This window comes from Rhododendron vialii, chromosome 11a (genome assembly GCF_030253575.1).
Source record: "Rhododendron vialii isolate Sample 1 chromosome 11a, ASM3025357v1".
Classification (NCBI taxonomy): domain Eukaryota; kingdom Viridiplantae; phylum Streptophyta; class Magnoliopsida; order Ericales; family Ericaceae; genus Rhododendron; species Rhododendron vialii.
This window is the reverse complement of record NC_080567.1, coordinates 31,356,711-31,379,630: the sequence shown is the minus strand read 5'-3', so window position 1 is coordinate 31,379,630 and position 22,920 is coordinate 31,356,711. Positions and strand designations below refer to the sequence as shown.

The window sequence follows — 22,920 nt, the reverse complement described above, 5'->3', positions numbered from 1 at the left end:
AATTTATGGAGCAAAAAGAAAAGAAACTGTGCCCAGATTTTTCCCTTCACTGCGTTGTCCTTGATTGATGGAGTAATAACACTATTAACAGGTTGAATTTCTTCTCTTCTTTATTACTAGGAGTGGTATCTTTCCTGTATTTACGAGAAGTTTTTCAATGATGAATGGGTACAACATGGTGACCGCTCAGCTAATTCGGACAATCCATTTAAGTTTTGGATAGCTCTAATTTGGAGAAAGAAAAATAAGAGGGATTATTGAGGTGAAAGAAGAAAGAGTGGTTTAATCTGAATCATCTAATACATTTTTGAATAGTCCGAATGTGTTGCTTAGACATCACGTAAGCCAAGTGACAGGTGACGTGGTACCCAGCACCCAAAAATTTCTCTGTATTTACCCCCTGCGAGAAAGATTCTCTCCTTCTCCTCTTCTTCTTCTTCTTTTTGACTACTGGAGTAGCAGTACAAAAGCTGGATCTCTCCACTCTCTCTCCTCCACGCGAAAGAAGATCCTCTTTTTCCTTCTTTTAGGACCATTTTAGAAGGAGACGTGACAGTGAGCCTCATCTTTATTTACCCGGCCAATTTGGGCTTTTACAATGAGAATTAATGCTTGTAGATGCAGCGAGCCCATCTGTCAGTCCTTCTGTCCAAAATAGCATACCAGAATCCACTTGACCCCCGCCCAAAGTTAAAAGCTACTGTATCAACATTAATGGGAAGGCGTGTTAATTTTATTTTGTGTGGAAATAAGCGGAAGGAAGGAAAAATAAAAAAATAAAAAATTGAGCGTGCTCGATTCAATTTTTTCTTTTTCGTTCAGTTTACAAGATCCATTTGATTTATAAAATTTTTTTTTATTAAATGGTTTGGATTATCTGTGCAGGATCCGAAGCGGGGCCCACGGACCTGTCAAATGTAGAATCGGTAGGTGTATGGTTGGTGGCTGTAGCAATACTCGGAAATAAGTAGCTACTATATACTAGTGGAGGACTACTAGTGGTACTGACGAGTTTTATACCGATAGGATACTGATGGTCCCGCGGGGCCCACTATGGGTCCTGCAGATCCTAAAATTTGAATAAAAAATAGGAGATTAGATCAAACATTTACACATATCTAATTGAGCTGATTTTTCACGGGCCCACTCAATTTTTTTTAATTATTGAACGATTTGAATCATCTGTGCGGAATCTGCAGTGGGCCACGTAGGGCCATCGATACTCCATCGGTATAAAACTCCTCGGTATCATTTCGCATAATAGTACCCTCTGTTTTGTTTGTTTCATTTGTTTTTTATGACCTAAATTATTTGTCCACTTTTAAGTTGATTAATAAAAGTTCTATTATCGCCTTTTTCTTTTACAATAATTTTGCAATGGAGAATGTATACTCTCATTTAACGCTAAAAAAGCGAGGGCTACATTAGTGGCACTACTCATATCTTTTGAACATACTCCCTCCATTCCACAATGAAATGTCTCAAACAACAATTTACATTTTTCAAAAAATCATCTGTATTTTATTACTATTTATAATACTTTTCATGATTTTAAAACATTGATTAGTAAAACTAAGTAAGATCTATCAAACAAAATTTATATCGCATGTGCAAATTATTGTAACTTAAAAAACAAAAATATATTTTATCAGATGCGTGAATACTGGTTTTGGCCATCCATTTTGGAATAGAGAGTATTTTGTTTCCTATGCCACCCATATGGGCCTCATCAGCTCAAAAGCATGACTCGAACCATTCACTTTGTTGTTCATTAATTGCATAAAAACGTGATTTACTTACTAAGTTGCATGTGTGATCGACATGATATTTTAGAAGGCTATTAAACACATCGAGCTCTATAAAATGAACCGTTCGGACCATGCTTTTAACTCGAGACACGACATGTATGGCTGGCTCAGCAGTCTACTGGGCCCCTAGGCACATCAAGAACATGTCTTTGCTGCAGCCTATTCATATACTTTCTCACAACCCGGCCCTTCCTTTCTGGCAGGAATTCAGATCCCGAGCATTGTGGTTCCCCGACAATGCCCTTCATAGCCACATGCACTAATACTCTAAGCTACAAGTTCCACACCGTCTTTCCTTCCTGAGTTTTGCCCCCGAAATACCCTCCGAGAAGTGATCAAAAACCATCATTGAGGCTTAGCAAAAAAATAAAATAAAAACCATCATTGAGAAATAAGACTATATGTACAATAAACTGGCTCTGCAAGCATCATAGTCAGACCGTGTTCACAGTATGACGACTATGCAGGGACCAGGGACCTGTACTTTTAATAAACAGTTCAAAAAGCTCGGTGAATCCTTTTGCCAGGATGCACTCATTTCACCTAAAGTTACAGCGCTTTACTCTATGAGAGCTATTTTACCAAGTTCCTTGAGCACTAACTAGGAACTACAACAAATTTCATTTTGAAGTCAAATTCGCATGCATGAATCGTAAGCTAAAAAAGAGAATGCTATATTCTTATCTTGGTGTCAAACATAATAATGCAGAAAGCTAAAAATCCAACTCTTCCATATCCTTGGAACATTGAAAAAATGCCAAGATAAAAAATAGAAAATAATCAGTGCCCTTTGATCAGTCTTAGCCCAGACGTCAGCTATAATGGCATTGGTCCTATACCTTGCTTTTGTTGAATTTCTTAATCGCAAGGGACTCCAGAAAGAGATCTGCTTTGGAAGCATGAGCCCTACTTATTTCCTTGATGTCTGTCACACAGGATACTGATAGTACATATTAGGATCAGGATCTCTCGTGTTTTGCCAGTTCTTCACCATTTGCCAAAACTTTGACCATAAAGTTGCTTATAGGAGACCAGAGTTGCCTTGACTTCGCTAGTGTTTCTTTCACTGAGAAGTGAAATGATGATCTCCATTGCAACAAAAATTGTATTGGCTTTGCACATGGCCATATTCATGCTGACTTTGCCACCATAATTCCCATGACTCCAATGTTGCTGCCAAAAGCAAATTGGCCCTCTTTGAATCTTGCAGAATAGCTGCCCATTTCAATTAAATAGACAAAGATGAAGTATGGATGAAAGGGATACACTCCTCCTTCAAAGGAAATTATCTTTCTCCATGTTGTGCATCATATTTCTGCATCCAAGCAAGGAACCAATGATAGCCAGTTTATATGCTAGAGGAGGCTGTTGTGTGTAACCACGTAATATTTCCCCATCGATAATCAAAGTCTGCATGTTTTGTTGATAGAACGTTAACAATTTTACACCAATCTTACGGCCACACACCTGAAATTCAAAAGAGCTAAGTTGAAGTTTAAACCAAGAATCTGGATGAATCTTAGACTACGTATCATATTAATATCATAGGACTATCAATGCTGCAGGACAGGGTAGAGAGAGAGCGCTTACAGACAAGTTAAGGTAACAAACTGCCACAATTAGGTGTTTTGTTTTTATCGGCACCACAATTAGGTGTTAAACTGATACTCGTGGGGCATTCCCTTCCTCCTTCCTTTTCCTATACCGATCAAGGTGTTTATGATATTCTTCCAGCTCTTTCTCCAGTTTCTCAATGAACTGACTTGTATGCTCTAGGGACTGCTCATACGTATATTTTTCCAGGGCCTGCAAATTGATAATGGAAATATGAATGTCATCAGAAGGTGTATGCATCTACGATAAACCAACCAAATTCCGCCCATGAGACGAGATGCGCAAGTTGTTGAACAAAAATGTGTGGAATCTAAAGAATTACAATGCACAAGAAACTGGATGAATATACGAGTTGGGTTAAGACCTAAAGCATGAATATACAAGTTGTCCTCGTAAAAATGAGCATACAAAAGCACTATAACTGTTCGCAAATAAGTAATATGCTTTCAGGCATACATTGCAGGAATCCGCCTATCAGAGGTGGGAACCAGGTTTCAAACCTAAGAACCTGCAAGGAATATGTAGCTGTTCTTAACTTCTTCCACTCATTCATCTTTTAACATGGCCTTGCAAACACAGCCAGTGAAACCTGGCTTTTTTTGGGTCATGGCACTCAAACCTATCTTATAATATGTTCCTCCAAGTCCTGAGTTGGATTGAGTTCAGTCCCATTCAGCATAGGTGGGTACTTTTACCAGAACAAAGCTTTTACAATCTTACAAATCCTGATTTTGATCTTGCAATTCAATTTGTCCGCCCCATGCTCTAGGACAAGGTAGTTGATTAAACTTCCAAAGTATCATTCCTACTCTGACGGGGAACTAAAAAAACTGGTAGCAACTTGTTCTGAAAGACGATTAAACATGTAGACCTGTAGAGAACCTATATTGGTCATCCATCCAGCTCAACTAGTTGTTTCACTAATCAGAACAGCTGCAAATTGTTTTTGTTATAAAGTTGGAACACATATTTGTACGTAGCTAGAAAAGAAATTGTACCCAAAAACATATTGCTTGATCAAATAATCGGAAGGGAAAAATAATAGGGTGTCAAAAAACAGAATGACAAAAACCAACCAGCCAGTTGTTTCGAGTGGAAGACCAAAAGAGGAGAATGTCAATCGGTTGTTATTTACCTTTCAGAGATAAACAGCCATTGCATGATCACAGGGAGAAGATATATTACCTTGGCTTTTGACAGGGTATCAGGAGGTGACATCACTTTTGGCTGTACATAGTTCTTCCCACGGTAGAATATGATAGTGTTGTTAGGTTTTATGTCAATCACAATGCCTTTGCTAAGCCGCGTAAGCTCTTCGGCATACTCGTTAATCTGCCCGGGCTTGCAAGGCCTGCATATAACCTTAACAGTCTCGTGCTTCTTCCAATGAAGATGCATATTGAGCACAACACCTCCAAATACTCCTCGCCGCCCAACTGGAACATAGTTCTTCTTCTTCTCACCAGTACGCTTTAGGTAGAACATCTCTTCCTCAGTAAGAATTTCAGGATCATATGTTTCAGCCGGGGATTTAGGCATCTCAAATTTCCTAAGTTTCTCAATCAACCACTCTTCCTTCCGTTTGGCCTGCAAAAGCATCAAAAAAAATATGGAGTAAAACAAAGGGGTCATGAAATTCGGACAAATCGCCCATCCCATTGAAACGGAAAATACCAAACATACCAAGGAATTCAAATAAATGAACAAAGACCTTTTTCAAAGAGGTCAGGTCATTAACGGGCTTTCAATTTCTAAAATTTCAGAGAATGCAGTAAGATTATGAAATTTTCCTTATGGTTCATAAAGAAAAAGTTACCTTCTCAAGTTTGTATCTAATCCTAACTTCTGGATTTGGAGAATTCATCTTTTTCTTTGCCTTCAGACGATACATCCTGAGTTCGTTTAATTTGGTCTTCTTAGACATTTTAACCCGTTTAGGCATCTTCTTCCCACTTTTTGGAGATGCATTCTTATCAAGCTGCTTTCCCAAACTAAACCTGACAACACCATTCTCCATCTTCAGCTCAAATGATGCATTGCTCATACATCTAGCATCTAGCCATTTTACAAGACCATTCCGATGCCCAAGCACCAATGATCTCTGCATCGATAAAGTACTTAGCGTAGAGGAAAAACATAATGCAGGAAGAGGTCCCTCCAACTTTTTTTCTGTCTGGTTTGGATACGTGATGGAAGTAAGAAAACGAGTAAATCCCGCCTCATGAAATATTGAGGAACTTGAAACGCTAGGCTCTAACAACAATAAAGAGCCCCTGCATACAGGAGACAATGATATTCCTAATCAGATATCTCAAATGGAAAATGAGAAGTGAATAGAAAACATAGGCGTGCTTGCAATTCAGGGAAAGCCAAGAAATAAGTGAAATACAACTTTTAACTTGTCAGAGTAGTTTAGTTTCGTTTCCATAAGAAATGTTCAGCTTAAATCATAGTTTGACATTAGGATTAGTTTAGCAGACCGTCTTTGGTCTTTTGGTTCCCCAGACAATGAGAACAAAGCAAAAGTTAAGGCCCTTTGGATTGCAAGAGCAGGTGGGAAAAGACAAGAAACGACAATGCTGTCACTTGTTTGAACAATGAGTAATGGTGAGGAACACTGATGAATGAACAAAAAAGAAAGACTCTTATAGCATCTCCAGCCCTTACCTTGGTTTCACTTAAATTTAAAATATGAGTAAAAGCCCCTCAAAACCACCTCCACTCTACACAAATTAGCATAGGTAAAAACGCTGGAGATGCTCTTGTGGTTTTCATTTTTTGTTTCGAGAATCCAAAGTTCCTTCTAAATTCGTTTGAGATTTTGTCACAATCCAAAGTTCCTCACTTTCTCAACCCCAAGGGTTGGCCTGTGATGAAGACCTGAGACTTAGGAGTTTGTCCCCACCTAAAGTCTCATGTTAGAAACCTCATACATGCTATCAATTTCTTTGAGGCCAGTCCACACGGGGCAATTACTCCGGCAAATGGGCGGTGGGATTGGACCTCTACGATTAATCGCACCTCGTAAGCTTGCCCGGACACATGAGTTATCAAAAATAAATAAAAAATAAAAGTTCCTCACTTTCACACAATCCAAAGTCCTCCCTTTCTCAAAAGTTAATGATTCGAGATTGTTCATTCTAAATTCCTACCCTTTTGCAGCAACCGAACTGAAATCAGACTGTAAGGAGTGATCGCACCAGTAGAAAAACAGTCATGAAATTGAAAAGTGGCGTGAAACTGGGATGGGAACAAATCACCTCCTGGCAGTGCACAGATGATGAGATTTGCAGCAGAGGATGATGTTGGAAAATCGGCGTCTAATACCCCTGATTGAAGCAGAAGCACTTGTCATCATCTTCTTCACTTCAATTGGCTCGCTCGAAGCCTTCGAACGCCTCTGAGGTCTGATGTCCGACAGTCCGAGCTAAGTGAACCGGACCCAATTTTAGGCTCTGTTTGGAACTTATGCAAAGAAAAGAAAGGAAAAGAAAATTAAAAAAAATTCCTTTCCATTGTTTGGTAGGGAGAGAAAGAGAGAAAAAAATAAAAGTTTTAAGTTCAATGAATAGTAAATTTTCTCTCCTATTTTCCTCTCATTTTCCTCCCTTTTTCTTTTCCTTTCCTTTCTTTTCTTCTCTATAAGTTCCAAACGGCCAAACATGGACCAGGATTCAGCCGAGCCGAGTTTTGTATTATGTAATGTCCGAGTTAAGTGAACCGAGACCATTCTTTATATTTTAATTCTTTTCGTGTTCAAGCGCAAATATGGAATGGTATTGTCTCGTCACAGCACACCACTATATCTGAAAATTCGCCGCGCCTGTATTGAAATCGAATCTAAAATTCCACCATGTGTATATGGTATCAGGATATGTCCATAAGCATCTGTTCTAGAACACCCATGTCCATTAGCCTCTGTTCCAGACTATCCATCTTTGTTAGCTTCTCTGGTTTGAGGGTATAGGGCTTAGGGTTTTGAGTTAGTTTCGTCAAGGTTTTAGGCCTAATTATATATAGTTGAAGAATTATCGAGGGGTGGAATTTGTGATTTGGGAAGGATTTCCTAATCCCACCATACAAAGGACTCCTAAACTAAAGTAACAGCTTTGTTTGGTTGGCATTTTAGTTTAATTTAGTTTTGATAGTGGGTGGAGAGAGAAATAGAGTAATGATTGAAGATAGAGATAATGATTGGAGAGAGACAGAAAGATATGATAAAATAATAATTGAAGAAATAAGGTAATGATTGAAAAAAGAAATAGGGTAATAATTAAAAAACTAAACTAAAATGGTAACCCAACGAGACCAAAAGAGCCAGACTATCCATAGGGATCAATTAGCCAAACACCCTTTACATTTCTATTTAGTATTGATAGTTTTTTTTTTAGAATTGATTTCTACACCCCTTTTTTGATAATCACTCATTTTTTTGGATTTTAGTATTAAAAGTGTATGCATTTTTTTTGCTAAAAGACAAAAAAGAAAGTGTGAACATCAAAAAAGAGAATGTAGAAATCAATTCCCTTTTTTTCCCCTTTTTGATTAGGGACCATTCATGGGCTGCCCAACAATACTTAGCAAAGTGTCTTTTGTTAGTCGTTTTAATTCTTGTTCTTTTAATTTCGTTTCTCGTAATTGTAATATGATGGTTAATGCTTTAGCCAAATATGTTCTATCTTTAAAGACCCCTATAACTTGGCTACGGGATTGCCCAAGCTGGGTTCTTAGGAATGCTTACCTTGATGTTTCTTTGATGCAGCAATAAAAACAACCTATTGTCGATTTGGAAAAAAAAAAACAATAAACAGATACTTACAAAGGGTTTATCCGCAAATACGTACAATGATAAAAACCTGTAAAATCAATCCAACAAGCACGCGATTAACAAAATGTAGCAAAACAAGAGAACCTCTCTCTTTCATTCGGACGCGTGTTTCTTGCTATCTAACACATACCACATGACGACCGAAAATAAATTCGACAATAGTGTGAGTCAAAGATAAAAGACAACAAATTTCAATTGATGAAGTCCAAGATAAATATTATTGATAGATTAAGGGGGTGTTCCAGATTCTAAAAAAAAGGAATTTTTAAAAAAAGAAGGTAATTTCAAGCTAAAAAAACATGTATTTACGCAAATAATTTTCCTACCAATATGGATCTTGTTTGATAGATCTCATTGAGATCTTTTAAACAGTGCAAAAAAAAATCAAAAAATTATTTTTTATTTTTATTATATTTAAACTTAAAATTACCTTCTTTTTTTAAATTTAAAAAAAAAAAACGGAATGGGGCCTAATACTGTAAACTATTAAAATACTAGTGCCAGCCCGTGCTTACGGCACTACGCATTCTGGTTGGTAGGGGGATGACAGTTGTGTGATTTAAATGAAAACCATAGACGCTTAACCGGAAAGTGAAGGATGCACTACGGCCTTTGGATCAAATGAATTTAAGCCGTTCTAACAATTTGTCCCCATATCCTTCTGTTTTATAATAGAGATTAGAATCTAATAGTACAACATAAAGAGCCAGCCACCATTTGTAAACCGGCCAGTTTTGTTATACACTCTAGCAGGGGCAGTGACAATGCACCATTCCTTGTAATTCCTCCCGGATGAACTCTACCAAAGGGCAAGTGAAGTAGAGTACAATTAGTGTCTTACTTTATATTCTTATGCATATGTGCAAGATTAGATTAGGTTTAAAGAATGATGACAAAAAAAAAAAAACCTAGCCCAAAAGAAGAGTCAAAGCGCGTTCTCTTGTAGGCTCCCACGATTCTTGAGTCTTTGAAACCAATCAACTTGCAACCATTTGACCGGTGGTGATTGAGTGACCGGATATGAGTGACGGAGTTTTCATGGTGGCACGTTCGAGCTTGTCTAATAACCCATTGATTTGACTTTACCGAATTAAATTTGAGGTTGATATTGATACTCTACTTTTGTTTGTATGTTTAGAATTTTTTAATTGGTATAATTTTCTTTTTCTTTTTCTGGCGTACTTGTTATGTAGAACTTAGTCAAACAATTGCACAATTTAAATTTTTAAGCCTAAGTAGGTGCTTTAATTTCTAATGAAAGAATAAGAAGTGAGACTACAGTTTAGATAATGTGCGAACAAAATAACTCTCTAGACATATGCTCACTATCTATTATAGCTAGCTCCTATCTTGTTACCACCACAACAATCAACGCTAACAGCACCAATTGTTGTCCAGTAAGTCTACTGGTACAGCAAAAGGGTACAGATTTTGCGTACAGATTTGTTGTGGGGCCCACTATGATTCCAACACAAATGATTCGAACCGTTCATTAAATGTACAATATTTTTTCAAGGGTCTCCGCCGAAAATCATCTCAATCCGATAGTTATAGATGCTTGATCCAATCATCTAAATTTTAATTTAGATTCCAGGATAATGAAACATTATATGATTGGATTGAGCACCTCTAAGTATTGGATTAAATTGATTTTTCACGGAAGCCTTTGAAAAACTGTTTTACATTTAATGAACGGTTTGGATCATTAGTGTGGGATCCGTAGTGGATCCCACAATAAATCTGTACGCAAAATCTGCACCCTTTTGCTGTTCCAGTAGACTTACTGTATAATTTGGTCTGCGACCATCTCCAACGACTTCAAAATTTAGAGAAATTCTATCAATATTCCCTTTTGATCCTCCCAGATGAACTAGACCAAGGGAGGAAAGAAGAATCAAAACGGGGAAAGATTCGTTGAAAGGAGCTATTTCTTGCAGGTTCCCGTGATTCTCAAATCTCCGAAATCAAGATTCATTGGAAGGAGCTATCTCTTGCAGGCTCCCATGATTCTCAAATCTCCGAAATCAAATCATCTTGCAGTCTTTGAGTGACTGAATACGAGTGATAGAATCACTATGATCGCATGTTCGAGCTCATCCAATTATCCATTGACTTGACTTACCTGATTATTGGATGTTAATATCGATACTCTACTACTTTATTTGTATGTTTAGAACTTTTTAATTGGGTTAGTTTTTATCCGTGTACTTGTCAAAAAAACTTGGACAAAAGATTTCCATAATATTTTTTTTTAATGGCTGAGTAGGTGCTTAATTTCTAATAAAAAATAACGGGGGAGACTATAATTTTGATTTTGTGATGACGACGATCATCTCCAACGACTTTAAGGGTTAGAGAAATTCTAATAATATTTTCATTCGTGTGAAATTATTTTTTTTAAAAGCAAAATGAAACGAAAAGTGAAACCTTATTTTTTAAAACTAAAATGCTCTAATTGAAACTACGAACAAAGTAGCTGTATTTATTAGCGGTATATTATTGGCTGTAATTAACGCATGTACGTACCTGGTTTTTTTTGATTTGCTAAAAGGATAACCAATATCATTGATAATCATCGAAAAATCAAATAAAGTGCGCATCCATCCTTTAACAAATGCGTGGACAGACATAACGGCGGATAAACTTCTCAAGTAGAAACACCTATCCTTCAAAATCCTTACAAGCCAAGCAATAAATCACACAATTAATTACCAACACGCCTAACAAAACTAAACTCAAACACACAGAAATAACACACCAATCCACCATTTGAAAACACCCACAAAGGAGAAGAAAACTTCCCGCAAAGGGGAGGAAATTAACACTCTACAAGGGAGATCACAACGAACCATCGCTAAAGAAAAAAAGAATGAAAAGAAAACAAGAGAAATAAAACCTCCGGCCACCGTCAATGTCGGTGAAACTTGCCACCTAGAGTTGAGCTACTTATTCACCGGAGAAGACCGAGCCACCCTTGCTTCATATCGTCCCCAAATCTCTGGCCCAACCCGGAATGGAGGCTGTGGAGGAGAGGGGTTGGGCTGGATGGGGGTTTGGGAGGAGGAGGATGGAGGGTGATGGAGGAAAGAGAGGAAAACTCTCAAATCTAAGATAGGGGGAAGGAAAATACCCACGGAGGGGGAGAAAATCCAACCCCTCCCGCCGCCCTATTAAGGTGTAGAGCTCTAGGAGGGGGGAGGGGAGGAGGGAAGGGGTGGCGACTGCTAAGGTTAGAGAGAAGTTTAATCTTTTTGGCCCCGTTTTAGAATACCTTCTTAAAAAATACTCCTTAATTTCACATTTTCGCGGATCAAAAAAAAAATCACATTTTCAAAATCAAAAATAATGCAAATAAAAAATAAATTTTTAATTTTTTTGCACCATATAAAAGATCTCATCGAGATCTTTCAAATAAGATCTATATTGTATATTTTTAAATTACAAAGACCCATTATTTTTAAACTTGAAATTATCTTCTTAAAAAATAAGAACTTATTTGGTGTTCTGGAACTGAATCATTTTTAGTAGAAATGTACCTGATTTACCAACCCTAACCAGACCCATAACGTCAATAAATTGTTTACCTGTTTTGGGACCTATGATTAATAAGCGTGGAATTTTGAAGGGGCGTTGTGTGTTTTTGACAATTGAATCCAAAAAAGCAACATAGAGAATAAAAGGGAAATGATTTTGGTATTCCATTTTTTATATATGCACTTTAAAACTTTTGTTTTAGTGGTCTTTGAAAGTTATGCTATGTTTATTTTTAAGTACTAAAATGGAAAATTTTGGAGTGCATTTATAAAATAGTGGAATGCCAAAATTATTGGCTAAATAAAAGAACATGAACTTTAAGCAAAAGATTAGGAGAAATATGTCATTCCTTAATTCATCTTGGAAAACGCATTCTGCGTAGTAACCATGTAGCTAAGGAATATTTTGGCACACAACGAAAATGTAATGCAAGTAGGTATTTCGTCACCTCAGCCAAGAAAATAAATTTTATGTTTAGCATAAGGCACTCCCTTTTTTATTAATACAACTCTCCTGTAAGTGTATTTTTGGTGTAAAAATACACTTGTAAAAGAGTGACGTTAACAAAAAAGGGAGTGACAAAATTATTTCCCTTAGCATAATTGTCATTCTCTCTCTCTTTCCTTTTTTTTTTTCTTAAATATAAAATGAACAAATCCTTTTTCGGAGAGCATGAGAAAACAACTAAAAAGCCTTCTTCGTTTTCAAATTTTATTTTGTTTAAACTTTATTTTTCAATTATTACTCTATATATTTCTCCAAACATTAATTTCATTTTTCTTTATCTATCTCTACTCATTATCTCTCTCCAATTATTACTTTATTTCTCTTTCCACCCACTACCAAAACTAAAATACCTAAATTTAACCAAACGAACAAGGCCGTTTTTTAAGAGATCGCAAGTTAAAATCCCATAAAGACCAAACATTCTAAACCGTGGTGTCAGTGAAGATTTGTCCGATCATTAACTTTAAGACTCCAGAATTTGTCGAACGTGATCATTAGGTGACCAGACATCCGGTTATGAAAATAAAAATAAAAATTCATTTTCTGTGTTTTTTGGTGAAGAGTGTAAACGATTCATTCATTTGCCACTACCAACGTAGGAATCTCCGCCCCCTCATTCGTTCCCGTCGTGCTGTCCCCTCCTTCAATAAGGCCAACCTATACCCCAACCAAACCCAAACCCAAACCCAAACCCATCTCTCTCTCTCTTTCTCTCTCTCTCTTCAATGGCATCAACAACTCTCTCCAACACTCTCTACTCCCACCCATCACTCAGCCAGCGAACCCACGCCGCCGCCTTTCTCTCTCCTCCTCCGTCGGCCTTGACTTTCCAATTCTCTTCTCCCACCTCCAGATCTCTCCTTTTATCCACCCATTCCAAGACTAAATGTAGCCCTTTTGTCACGAAATTCTCTGCGTATGAGGAAGATACGACACCCCCAGAGGTCCCGATTGAATTAAGTAAGCATTTGCTTTTGATCTCTCTTTTCTCTCTCCAATAATCCTTGCATACTGTTGTGTTGGGTTTGTGAAGTCTGATTCAATTTGGGTCGTGGGTGTACTCAATTGCACAGTTGGGGACCACGTAAAAATTTACGCGTGTTGCGTTCTTGTTTTCTGTTCTTGATTATTCTTTGAGCTTTGTGTGTTTGTTGATATGGCCGATATCTCAACGAATACATGGTTTTGCAGAGTATCCGGCATTTCCCACTGTGATGGATGTCAATCAGATTCGCGAGATTTTGCCCCATCGGTATGTGCGATTTACGCCATTTTTCAATGACTGATCTTGATTGAAAAACCCTTTAGTGATGAGCAATACTAGGAACACAACTTTAAAACACACCTATAGACGCAACTGCAGCCATTCGATGCACATGGTCCCACATACATTAGACGGCTCCAAACACAGTTGTGTGTTCTTAGACTTTTTGTTAATGATCTTGTCTTTAGAGTTTGATCTCGGCTTAAATTGTGCATGTTTGGTATTGGGTTTATGTCTTTGGAGTTCTACTTATTGTTTAAGAAAAGTTGACTAAGGATGTTTCATGGATGATGCTGAATTATGACCCAGTATTTGTCTTTCTTTTTAGCTTATTTGACATAAAAGAGAGATTTTTTTAAAGATGGAATTTTTTGCTTTTTTTTGCTTATTTGGTTCTGCTAGAAATATGGTGAGTGATCGCGATTGAAAACCGATTATTGATTTATTAGTCTTTAGTGTTTAATCTTGGTTTAAATTGTGCCACGTTGGGTAATCGGTAGTAGGTTAGAAGCTTATTGAAGAAAAGTTGAGTAATGATGTTTGTCATTGACTCTGAATTATCACTTATTTGTCTTTTTAAGCCTATTTGTCGTGAAAAGAGGGATGTTCTAAAGATGGAATTTGTTGCTTTTTTTGATTGTTTGATGCTGCTAAAGATATGTATGGTATGAACAAAACATTTAATGCCCGCTTAAATATGTATGGGAAGAAGAGTAGTCAGGACATTGACTTTAGATAAAGCTATTTTACCTATTTCAAGTCTTTTGAGCTCATGAACTCAACAAACTAGTATCAACTGTGCATTGCTTGTGGAATGTGTTTATGTATTTGTTTTGGTTTTTGCCAGATTTCCCCTTCTTTTGGTGGATAGAGTGGTTGAATACAATCCAGGAGTTTCAGCTGTTGCTATTAAAAATGTGACAATAAATGATAACTTCTTTCCTGGGCATTTCCCCGAAAGGCCTATTATGCCTGGTGTCCTCATGGTTGAGGTAATTGCTGCATACTCTATGATTCTTAGTTTCACAAATTGTTCTTTCTAAAACTTGTGCGTTGAGAAATTTGTTGGTGCATTTCTTTCGAAAATTTTCTATGGTGCATGATATGAATGTGGCATTGTTGATGTTCCTAAGTTCCATGGGACAGTCATTTCGGAAGAACTTCTGGACCAGTCTAATAGCTTAGAAATGCTCTTTGACAGTATTTGGTTTCTTTTTGGAGATTGGCCTGTTTATGATGCTATCTTTAATGTTTCATTTTAATTTTTTGATATTTCTTGAAGCTTTTGAATCACTCTGACTGCAAACATATAAACAAAAGGTTTGGAATATTCCCCTCGAGAAAATGTCAAGGCCTTTATGTTGTGGAGGTATGGGTCTGATCAAAATAAAGGAGATGGAGCCATATCTATTATCTGTGGAGGAAAATTCCTTGAATTCTCTGTTTCATCCACTAATTACTTTATAAATCTTTCATCCAAACACAACCTCAAGTGGAAATTTATTTATTTATGCTAATTGAACCATCAATTAGAAAGCTTTAACAAGAGGAAATCCAACCTAATTGGGAAATATGTTGTTCACCTATCTAACAAGGTGGGTGAACCAAAACCTCCTCTGTGGTTGAACCACTCAAATAGTGAAGGGTACCCCAGAAAGGGTAGTGCCCCCACATTGTATGTCAATCATAAAGAAGGTTTAAGGTTGGTGAACAAATTCTAATGGTGACCTTTAAAAGACCATAGAACGGTTCTTACTGTTCTAGATTGCTGAATAAATGCAAGTGAGTAATCCCATCACTTATATTTTCTCATTTGGCTCTGTAATGAGTTCAAGTAGCTAGTGGGTTGAGGTGGAGGGAGAAAGGAGGAGGTGGAGGCTATGTTGGACCCAAGAATATCAGCATTCTTAGTATGGTATCTTGGACATAAAACCATAGGCCTTACACTTGCTTGATGTCTTGGTAATTTGTTGTTTTGGTAGGATTTCATATTAGTGATATTAAGGAATAAATTATATTGATCGGCAATGTTATGCTCCTCCTTACCATCCTGTCCTTTCATTCCTATCATGTCATGTCTTTTCATCCTCACTCATCTGCTTTCCTTATTTTCTTTTGAAGCACAAAGTATTGTGCTTTCATGGCGTTGTGGGCTGCCTACATCGCAATTCACAATGCATTGCCTGAATCCTAATTTGTGTCAGTAGAGGTGATTGATATTGGTGACAGTTTGCCAAGTTTGCGCTCATAGAACTGGTACTTGTTTCAGTTACTATCGATTTTTAAACAACTTAGAAGATTTTTATTAGAAATTTGACAAACATATGCATCTGAAAACACTCATTAACGTCTAGCCCCTTCTTTTCCCCCAGCTCTTTAGCAAGAGGTATATGATACTTCGACAGTTTTGACTGCCTAGTTATGAAATTTCTTTTTCAGAATTCGCCATATATCCGTTGTACATTTGGTAGAATTTGATAACATAGAATTTTGACCATGTACTTGCCATTGCTTTGGACAAATACTTCGCCGATTTCTTGTTCCATGTTTTTTGTCATGGTCTCAAATTAGTGCATGCATTTACAATTGTTCTGCAAGTCAGCAACTTCCTGGAGTGCAATTTTTCTTTGTCTATTACTTGTATTTTGCACAAGTAGTGATGATGTGGATGGCTGTTCGACCCAGGCAATGGCGCAGGTTGGTGGCATAGTCATGCTGCAGCCGGAAGTGGGAGGTTCCCGTGAAAACTTCTTCTTCGCAGGAATTGACAATGTCAGATTCCGGAAGCCAGTTGTTGCAGGAGATACCTTGGTGATGAGAATGACACTGGTAAAGCTGCAGAAACGCTTTGGAATAGCAAAGATGGAAGGGAAGGCATATGTTGGAGGCGAGGTGGTATGTGAGGGCGATTTCTTGATGGCTATGGGTAGTTAATTGATGCCTTTTATAAGGATTTTTGTTCAAATTGGGCAGTACCGGTTGGTTTTCTGTTTTCTTTCCTTGCCGTTTGGTTTTAGTAACCATTGCATTTTCATGCTGATGGAACTGATGAGCATCTGTTTTCTTATCGGGCAGAATTTGCATCTTCATAACGAACCAAATGCTTAGTGGCTTATTTCAGTGTTGTATGTGTTCATGATAAAAGGTCTATGTTTCCTTGTTTTTGCATTGAGTTTGCTCAGCCTAATGGACCATACTATGTTTTGAAGCAATGCATCATAGTTGCTGCCAGTGTTAAACGAGAGTTCTACCCATTACTCCCAGCGCGTTTGTCTCAGGTCCTAAGACAATTCCAAGTGTGATACCTCATCTAGGTTATATGTTCATATTCGGATTTCTCTTAGAACAGTAGAGCATAGCCAACATAGGAATCCTAGTATATGCATAATCTTAACAAGCTTCTGAGAATATAGGCCTCCCCTGATATTGCCGGAAAAGCAAAAGTGGTGAGCAAGATTATTAGGTGATTTGAGTGAAGCAATGGGTTCAGGTGCATTGGCAAACTCTTAAACCCGTTTCGCAGACTATTTAGGGTTGACGAATTCAACTCATCTCATTAGGGGTTCAGTGCCAAGGACACATCCAAATGACACGTCCGATAGGACTCCCTGATTTGAATTTGGTTTTACTTTCAGAGGCAAATTTGTTTACCGTAACTTTACAAAGCAAAAGAAAGGGTCGTAGGAGGGCAGAACTGTGAAACAACATTTTGATCAATAGATTGTCTTTGTATCTCGGAGTTTTTGAGGGATTTATGGAGGCAAAAGAAAATTGCAAGAAGTTTCGAAGTTCTTGTTCTCCCTTTTCTTGAACATTGGATACGGATTTTCATTGCATTGTCTTTTTTTTTTGCTCGGCATTTTTTTTTTTTTGCTCGGCATTTTCATCACATTGTCTAAGTATCCATAACAAAACATTCGTTTTTGTCTTACACATACTACTTACACTGATCTGATAGCAGAGAGAAAAAAAAGCAAGTAGGACAATCCATTTATCTTGCAAAAGAAGGTACTTAGTCAAAAGAATTTGAACTTTGTTCTGGGGGAACTCACTTCACTGTCCATAGCAATTTTACATACTACTATCTCATACAATTCAGAAGACCAGTTTTACAATCCAAGGGCCCCAAGAGGAGTCTTCCCTTGTCCAGCCTCAAAGTAGAAAATCAACATAGCCAACATAGCAATCCTAGCATGCTTAATCTCAGCCAACTTCAGTCTCTCTAGTTTCTCGCCATCTGGAATATAAACCCCATCCTGAATCGTGCCCGCTAGCTTCAATGGGTCGAAGAATTTTCCACCTGGGTAGCCCTGGTCACCCGTGGCATTCGCGAAGTTCTCAGCCGTTTTGGACCACGGGGTGGCCCATTCGACGGATTGCGACTCCGGGTTAAAGAAGTCGACCCATCTCTTGCTCTCGACCCAGCCCATGAGAATGAGTTGGGTCCCCAGGAGGGTGCCGAAGGAGAAGGGGGCAATGGCGCCAGGATCTGCGCCAGCTTCAAACCACGGGATGCCACTCCATGCCTGGCCCACGAAGATGCCGACCACTGCGGTCATGGCCCACCGGCCGTGGATGAGCTCCGCTTCTCGATACCACTTGAGGAATGCTGGGTCCTTTCCCAGGCCTAGTGGGTCAAACCCGTAGTCACCGGGAAGCCTGCACTAACTCAATATTAGTTACAGAATTTGGTGAAAAACAATGGAAACGGAGAGAAACAAACTCTCCCATAACTGGTTTTTTAGCTAGGTGAGGGAAGGTGAGAAGTGAAAAGGGAATTCTTTTAGTTTCCCATTTCTTTCTTTCTTTCTGCAAATTTTTTGTTCCTCTCCCTTTGTTTACCGAACGAACTGTTAATCACTGAAACAACTGAGTGTGTTTGTTGATGTCCATTCTCTTTCGTGGGTCAGACACCCAAATCGTTCAATGCACATGAATCACACACGATGTGTGAAACGACTACAAACAAATTTGTATACGGATCTGTGTCCAGATCATTTGCCACAGGAAGGGGGACTTACGAGCCATCAAGCCAGTCGGGGTCGACGAGGTTGCCACCAGCTTTGACTCCGGGGAGCCAAGACTTTTTGGAAGCAACTGCTGCCGCCACCACGAGCCTCCGGGGAGCTGCCACTGCAGTGCCGGCCCTGGCTCCGACGGGCGCGGACAACAAGGTCTGGCTCCTCTTGCCACCGGACAAGAAGGCAGAGCTGCCCAACCCATTCACCACCGCAGTTGATGTTGCAGCCATCTCTCTCTCCTCCTCACCTTCTCTCTCCAAATATTTTTATTGACCTATACCGAAGTCCCCAGTTCTTGATTTCTCTCTCTCTCTCCAAGTGCTGAAGAATGTGGTTGTTATATTCCTATGTGTGATCAAAAGTAGGGACTTTTGAGAGGAGCCAAGTAGGATAAGTGAAATCTAACATCTTTCCTTGGATAGATTTCGAACCAATGGGGTTGTGAGCTCCATCCCCATCTCCTGTTTTGACATCCAACCACGTGTACTTCCTTTCCCACCTCTAGTCCTTCCATATGGGCCCCAAACATAATACTCCACTTAAGTAGAACAAGAAAAATCACAAAGGCTATTTTCGTCAACTCAACGAAATTCTCGTCTCCACCCTCCAAAATGCTACATGTCCACTAATTTGGATAAAGATGTGTCGGAAATTGTTCAATGCGTGTGAGCTGCCCATACACAGCGTGGGATCCAAGAGCATTGGACACAGTGTGGGATCCAAGAGCATTGGAGAGTTCCGTTCTGTTCACATTTGTATTTCAATCTGTGCACATTGATCTGTCTCTCTGTAGCTAGATTACTCCTCCACTCTAGCCAATTTTGTTCACCCAAGTACCTAGTTAACGCGGTGGAATATTGTTCAGTGTCTAGATCATTACAAAAGTACTTAAACCTGGTGCTGTGCGGGTGGTGCACAAAACCGTGTTGTGCACCATTCAAGCCGTCCGTTCGGCAATCTAACGGTCCAAGTCTCATCTCCACCGTGTAGCATTTGGGCCGTTCATTGTTGAGATAAAATCTAGACCGTTAGATTGCCAAACGGATGGCTCGAACGGTGCCCGGCACCATTTCCCGTTATTTTTTTTTTTAAACCACGAGAAGATGATATATTTTATTGCTGAATCGAGGAGGGGCTAACAGCCCTTGCATCATCCAGTGCTAAACTTTCTTGATGATAATTTTTTGTAAACCTTATTATTGTTAGCCTTAAAAGTGATAATGTTCCATTTTTACGTCTAATTTTTTCTTGGTGAATAACGCGATATTAGAAAAAGTATATACAATACATTACATCCATAAATCTAAAATGGTATGCAGGTACAGATCAGGGTCGATACCGAACAAACCGTACTAGCATGGTCAGATAAACGGGATGCTTGCTTGTACAAGATTCACATCCAATGCATAATTGTAGACAATTTTTATCATTTTACTAGTAGTCTAGGGACTTGAGATTGAGCGAATATAGTATCATCCAATTCGGCCTTTTTTTCACTTTTGTAGGATTTACGTTTGATTGTTGTTAAAGACCTTCTATTAGAGTTATTGAATTGCTAGCTCGAAAATTTTTTTTTTATCTGCAAAAGACAATTTCATTACCATAAAGGGTCAAATATGAAATCGGCACAATAGGATGCTAGCTAGACTTTTCGACAGTCATAAAATCTAGTTGATAAGCTTCTAGGGTTTTAATATACTTCAGCTTTTGATTTTTTCAATTCCATGCCTAAAGGTTTCAACTTTGAGTAGAAGTGTAGAACATGATAAGTCTCGAATGGTCGTTCAATGTCATTAAACACGAATATTGAGCAAACACAACCATCCAAAAGTTGATGTTCCGTGTCGATTTGGTCACCAAAAAATTAATTTCGTTTACATCAATTTGATCCCCAAAAGTAGTGTTTATCTCTGTTTGGATTGCTAAAAACTTAGAAATTGCTAGCCTTGTAGAAAAACATTCATTTTATATTGTCTCCTTGACTTATCAAAGTTCATCTCCAAAGTAAACGTGTAAGACTTATCGCTCGGGCGACCATATCTTGCAATGATTTCTATACGTTTCCTGGCGGCTGGTCCCATGAAGAAAGCGGTTAGATTTTACGTCTTTTTAACTTGTTTGTGAAGAGATCATAGAAAGAGCAAATAGGAAGAACAACACTTTTTAGTAGAGGTGGCAAATGGGTGGGTTTGGGCGGGTTGAAATGGGTCGCGGGTCAAATAGTAAACGGGTTGAAATGGGTCGGTCAAGCCAAGCCCAAACCCGCCCCGCCCCGCCCCGCCCCGCCCCGCTTTCCTTTTCCTTTTTTTGTTTGTTTGTTTTTTTCCCTTCTTCCCGACACGGTTCTTTACCCGTGAAATCTTTTTTTACATCTTTTGTTTTTTTAAAAAAAATTATGAGTTTCGATCAAAAAATTTTACTTTTCCGATTCCTCTCGACGAGACGAATCAATAAGTTACAAAGTTTTGAAACAAAATTAACAAATATAAAAATCTTATTTGCAGACCATTCCGTAAAGAAGGTTTTACGGAGACCAATCGCACATGTCCGAAGTGTTTTTGGACGGTTCGAATTGAAAATCAATACCGGTAACAATTAATTATGACCAATTATAATTGAAAACGAATCTTAGACATTAATTGCGTGAATAGATGACTGAGATTGCGCCATACCCGACCCGACCCATTTTACTTGGTACAAACCAAAATTAGCTTCCCTAAGTAACCTAATTTTCCTACGTGTCGTCCCCCATCCTCCTGGCCTCCACCTGGAATTCCCCCCCCTCTCTCTCTCCTCTCTTTCTTATTAGCTTCCCCTGTTTCTCTCTCAAACACCAATAATTTCAAATTGCCATACAATACCAAGTTACTAATGGCTGTACGTGACTATCTGCTTTTTGAAGTTGTACTCCCATAAATGTTGCCTGGGAAATAAAGCTGCCTATTTGATACTCCAATTTGTGTCTTTTAAATCCAATCCATATTGAACCCATTTTTAATCTACTTACCCATATAAATATGAGTCAACCCATTATATAATATGGGAGGGTTGGGTTGGGTTATAAGTGGGCGAATTTGGACGGATTACAAAATATGGGTTGAAATTGCCACCTCTACTTTTTAGCATTAGCATTTAAATGATGGATTATTGGTGACACTACCCCCTTTGGCAATGCTATTGAATTTGGCATTGAATTTCTTACATGAAAATTTTGCATTAAATGATTATTGGTGAGAGTGGGTGTGAGAACCCCATCTTTGGAAAAGTAAGTCCCACATCGGGTACTTTAGAAATTAAGGGTTAAATGGTATATAAGGATTTGCGAGCAACTACTGTATAACCTGAGATAATTAATCGTTTGAGCCACGTGATTAGGCTAAGGGTTAGCAGGTCAGCTGGCGTAGATCGTTATAGTAAGACCGCAGGAGCATCTACAACCACCCTAAGCTAGATTTCCAAGTGTAGTGTTCAGCACGCTCATGAAAAAAACATGGTACACGTGAGGGGGCGTGTTACGGTATGAATAATAAAGTTGTTCCTCCCTCCAGCTATCAGCTTAATCATTTGGATTGAATATAAAGTTTCTACAAAGCTCAAGTCAAGTTATTGGTATTTATACCATCTCTCTTGATGGGTACCACAAAAATGGGATAAAAAGTTTCCCTCAGATTCTCTCTTTTAACTCTTGATTGAAACAATAATGACAAATAGCGACATTTTGATATATTGTAATAAACCCAACAATATTGCAGTTCGACATTTTAGAGAAATGTGCTCTAAAATGATAGTCCATCTAATTCTCGGCACTTGTCTATATACGAGTAACGCTAGATACACAGATTCGACGATAAAGATATGTCCAAAATCGTTCGATACAAATGAACCTCCTAATTCTTTTAAAGAATTCACGTACATTGCACGATTATGAAAACTTTTCATTTAAATCCGTGCACTGTATTCAGACTTACAAATTGATAATATAACAATAGAGTGAATAAAGACAGCCCCATATGTGTCATAGAGACATTCCCATTAATGAGAAACTGTGGGAAACATCAAAATGTTTTCACGAGAGGAAAATCATTGAAATGCATGTGGGTTTTCTTTAGGTGGAAAAAGCAAATAAACTTTTTCTTTAGGAAAGGAAAAGCAAATAATTAAGCTATAAAATCACAAGTCCAAGACCGGCCGGCATGTTAGCATAATAATGAGACCTCGTTGCTCTTAATACAGCAGTACTACTTTAGATTCTCAAAACGTATTGTATTTGAGAAAAACTTTTTTTCACGGGGAGCCGTGAATATACTTCAGGGCGATCAATCGCGAGCGTTCAAAAGTGTTTTG

The 22,920-nt window shown here is 38.3% G+C and overlaps 3 protein-coding genes across 5 annotated transcripts; 1 reads left to right on the top strand and 2 right to left on the bottom strand.

Annotated features, from left to right (window-relative positions):
• Positions 1 to 3,434: 3,434 nt before the first annotated feature.
• LOC131308882 (uncharacterized CRM domain-containing protein At3g25440, chloroplastic) lies at positions 3,435 to 6,863 on the bottom strand. 3 transcript variants are annotated; one of them, XM_058335926.1, is made up of 4 exons: positions 6,683 to 6,863; positions 5,239 to 5,695; positions 4,608 to 5,009; positions 3,435 to 3,614 (listed from the first exon to the last, which is right to left on the bottom strand). In XM_058335926.1, exons 1-4 carry the CDS (start codon positions 6,778 to 6,780, stop codon positions 3,465 to 3,467), a joined length of 1,107 nt encoding a protein of 368 aa, XP_058191909.1. In that variant the 5' UTR covers positions 6,781 to 6,863; the 3' UTR covers positions 3,435 to 3,464. The 3 variants fall into 3 exon arrangements, with proteins under 3 accessions (XP_058191909.1, XP_058191910.1, XP_058191911.1); XM_058335927.1 differs by having other exon boundaries at positions 5,239 to 5,419; positions 6,683 to 6,861; XM_058335928.1 differs by having other exon boundaries at positions 5,239 to 5,523; positions 6,683 to 6,813.
• A 5,980-nt stretch (positions 6,864 to 12,843) lies between these two features.
• LOC131308881 (uncharacterized) lies at positions 12,844 to 16,699 on the top strand. The gene is made up of 4 exons (XM_058335925.1): positions 12,844 to 13,251; positions 13,483 to 13,543; positions 14,403 to 14,547; positions 16,241 to 16,699. Exons 1-4 carry the CDS (start codon positions 13,017 to 13,019, stop codon positions 16,487 to 16,489), a joined length of 690 nt encoding a protein of 229 aa, XP_058191908.1. The 5' UTR covers positions 12,844 to 13,016; the 3' UTR covers positions 16,490 to 16,699.
• Positions 16,700 to 17,567: 868 nt separating this feature from the next.
• Positions 17,568 to 19,012, bottom strand: LOC131308880 (chlorophyll a-b binding protein CP24 10A, chloroplastic). The gene is made up of 2 exons (XM_058335924.1): positions 18,577 to 19,012; positions 17,568 to 18,214 (listed from the first exon to the last, which is right to left on the bottom strand). The coding sequence occupies exons 1-2, from the start codon at positions 18,804 to 18,806 to the stop codon at positions 17,665 to 17,667; spliced, it is 780 nt and encodes a 259-aa protein (XP_058191907.1). The 5' UTR covers positions 18,807 to 19,012; the 3' UTR covers positions 17,568 to 17,664.
• Between the last annotated feature and the right edge of the window lie 3,908 nt (positions 19,013 to 22,920).

What these genes read in the sequence shown, in the direction of transcription:
- LOC131308881 (XM_058335925.1), top strand. Translation starts at nt 13,017, where the DNA reads ATGGCATCAACAACTCTCTCCAACACTCTCTACTCCCACCCATCACTC. An exon ending in AGAGGTCCCGATTGAATTAA is followed by an intron (nt 13,252 to 13,482) that starts GTAAGCATTTGC and finishes ATGGTTTTGCAG; the next exon opens with AGTATCCGGCATTTCCCACT. An exon ending in CTGGTGTCCTCATGGTTGAG is followed by an intron (nt 14,548 to 16,240) that starts GTAATTGCTGCA and finishes TGTTCGACCCAG; the next exon opens with GCAATGGCGCAGGTTGGTGG.
- LOC131308882 (XM_058335926.1), bottom strand. Translation starts at nt 6,780, where the DNA reads ATGATGACAAGTGCTTCTGCTTCAATCAGGGGTATTAGACGCCGATTT. An exon ending in CATCTGTGCACTGCCAGGAG is followed by an intron (nt 5,696 to 6,682) that starts GTGATTTGTTCC and finishes TCCTGTATGCAG; the next exon opens with GGGCTCTTTATTGTTGTTAG. An exon ending in TTAGATACAAACTTGAGAAG is followed by an intron (nt 5,010 to 5,238) that starts GTAACTTTTTCT and finishes ATGCTTTTGCAG; the next exon opens with GCCAAACGGAAGGAAGAGTG.
- LOC131308880 (XM_058335924.1), bottom strand. Translation starts at nt 18,806, where the DNA reads ATGGCTGCAACATCAACTGCGGTGGTGAATGGGTTGGGCAGCTCTGCC. An exon ending in CCCGACTGGCTTGATGGCTC is followed by an intron (nt 18,215 to 18,576) that starts GTAAGTCCCCCT and finishes GAGTTAGTGCAG; the next exon opens with GCTTCCCGGTGACTACGGGT.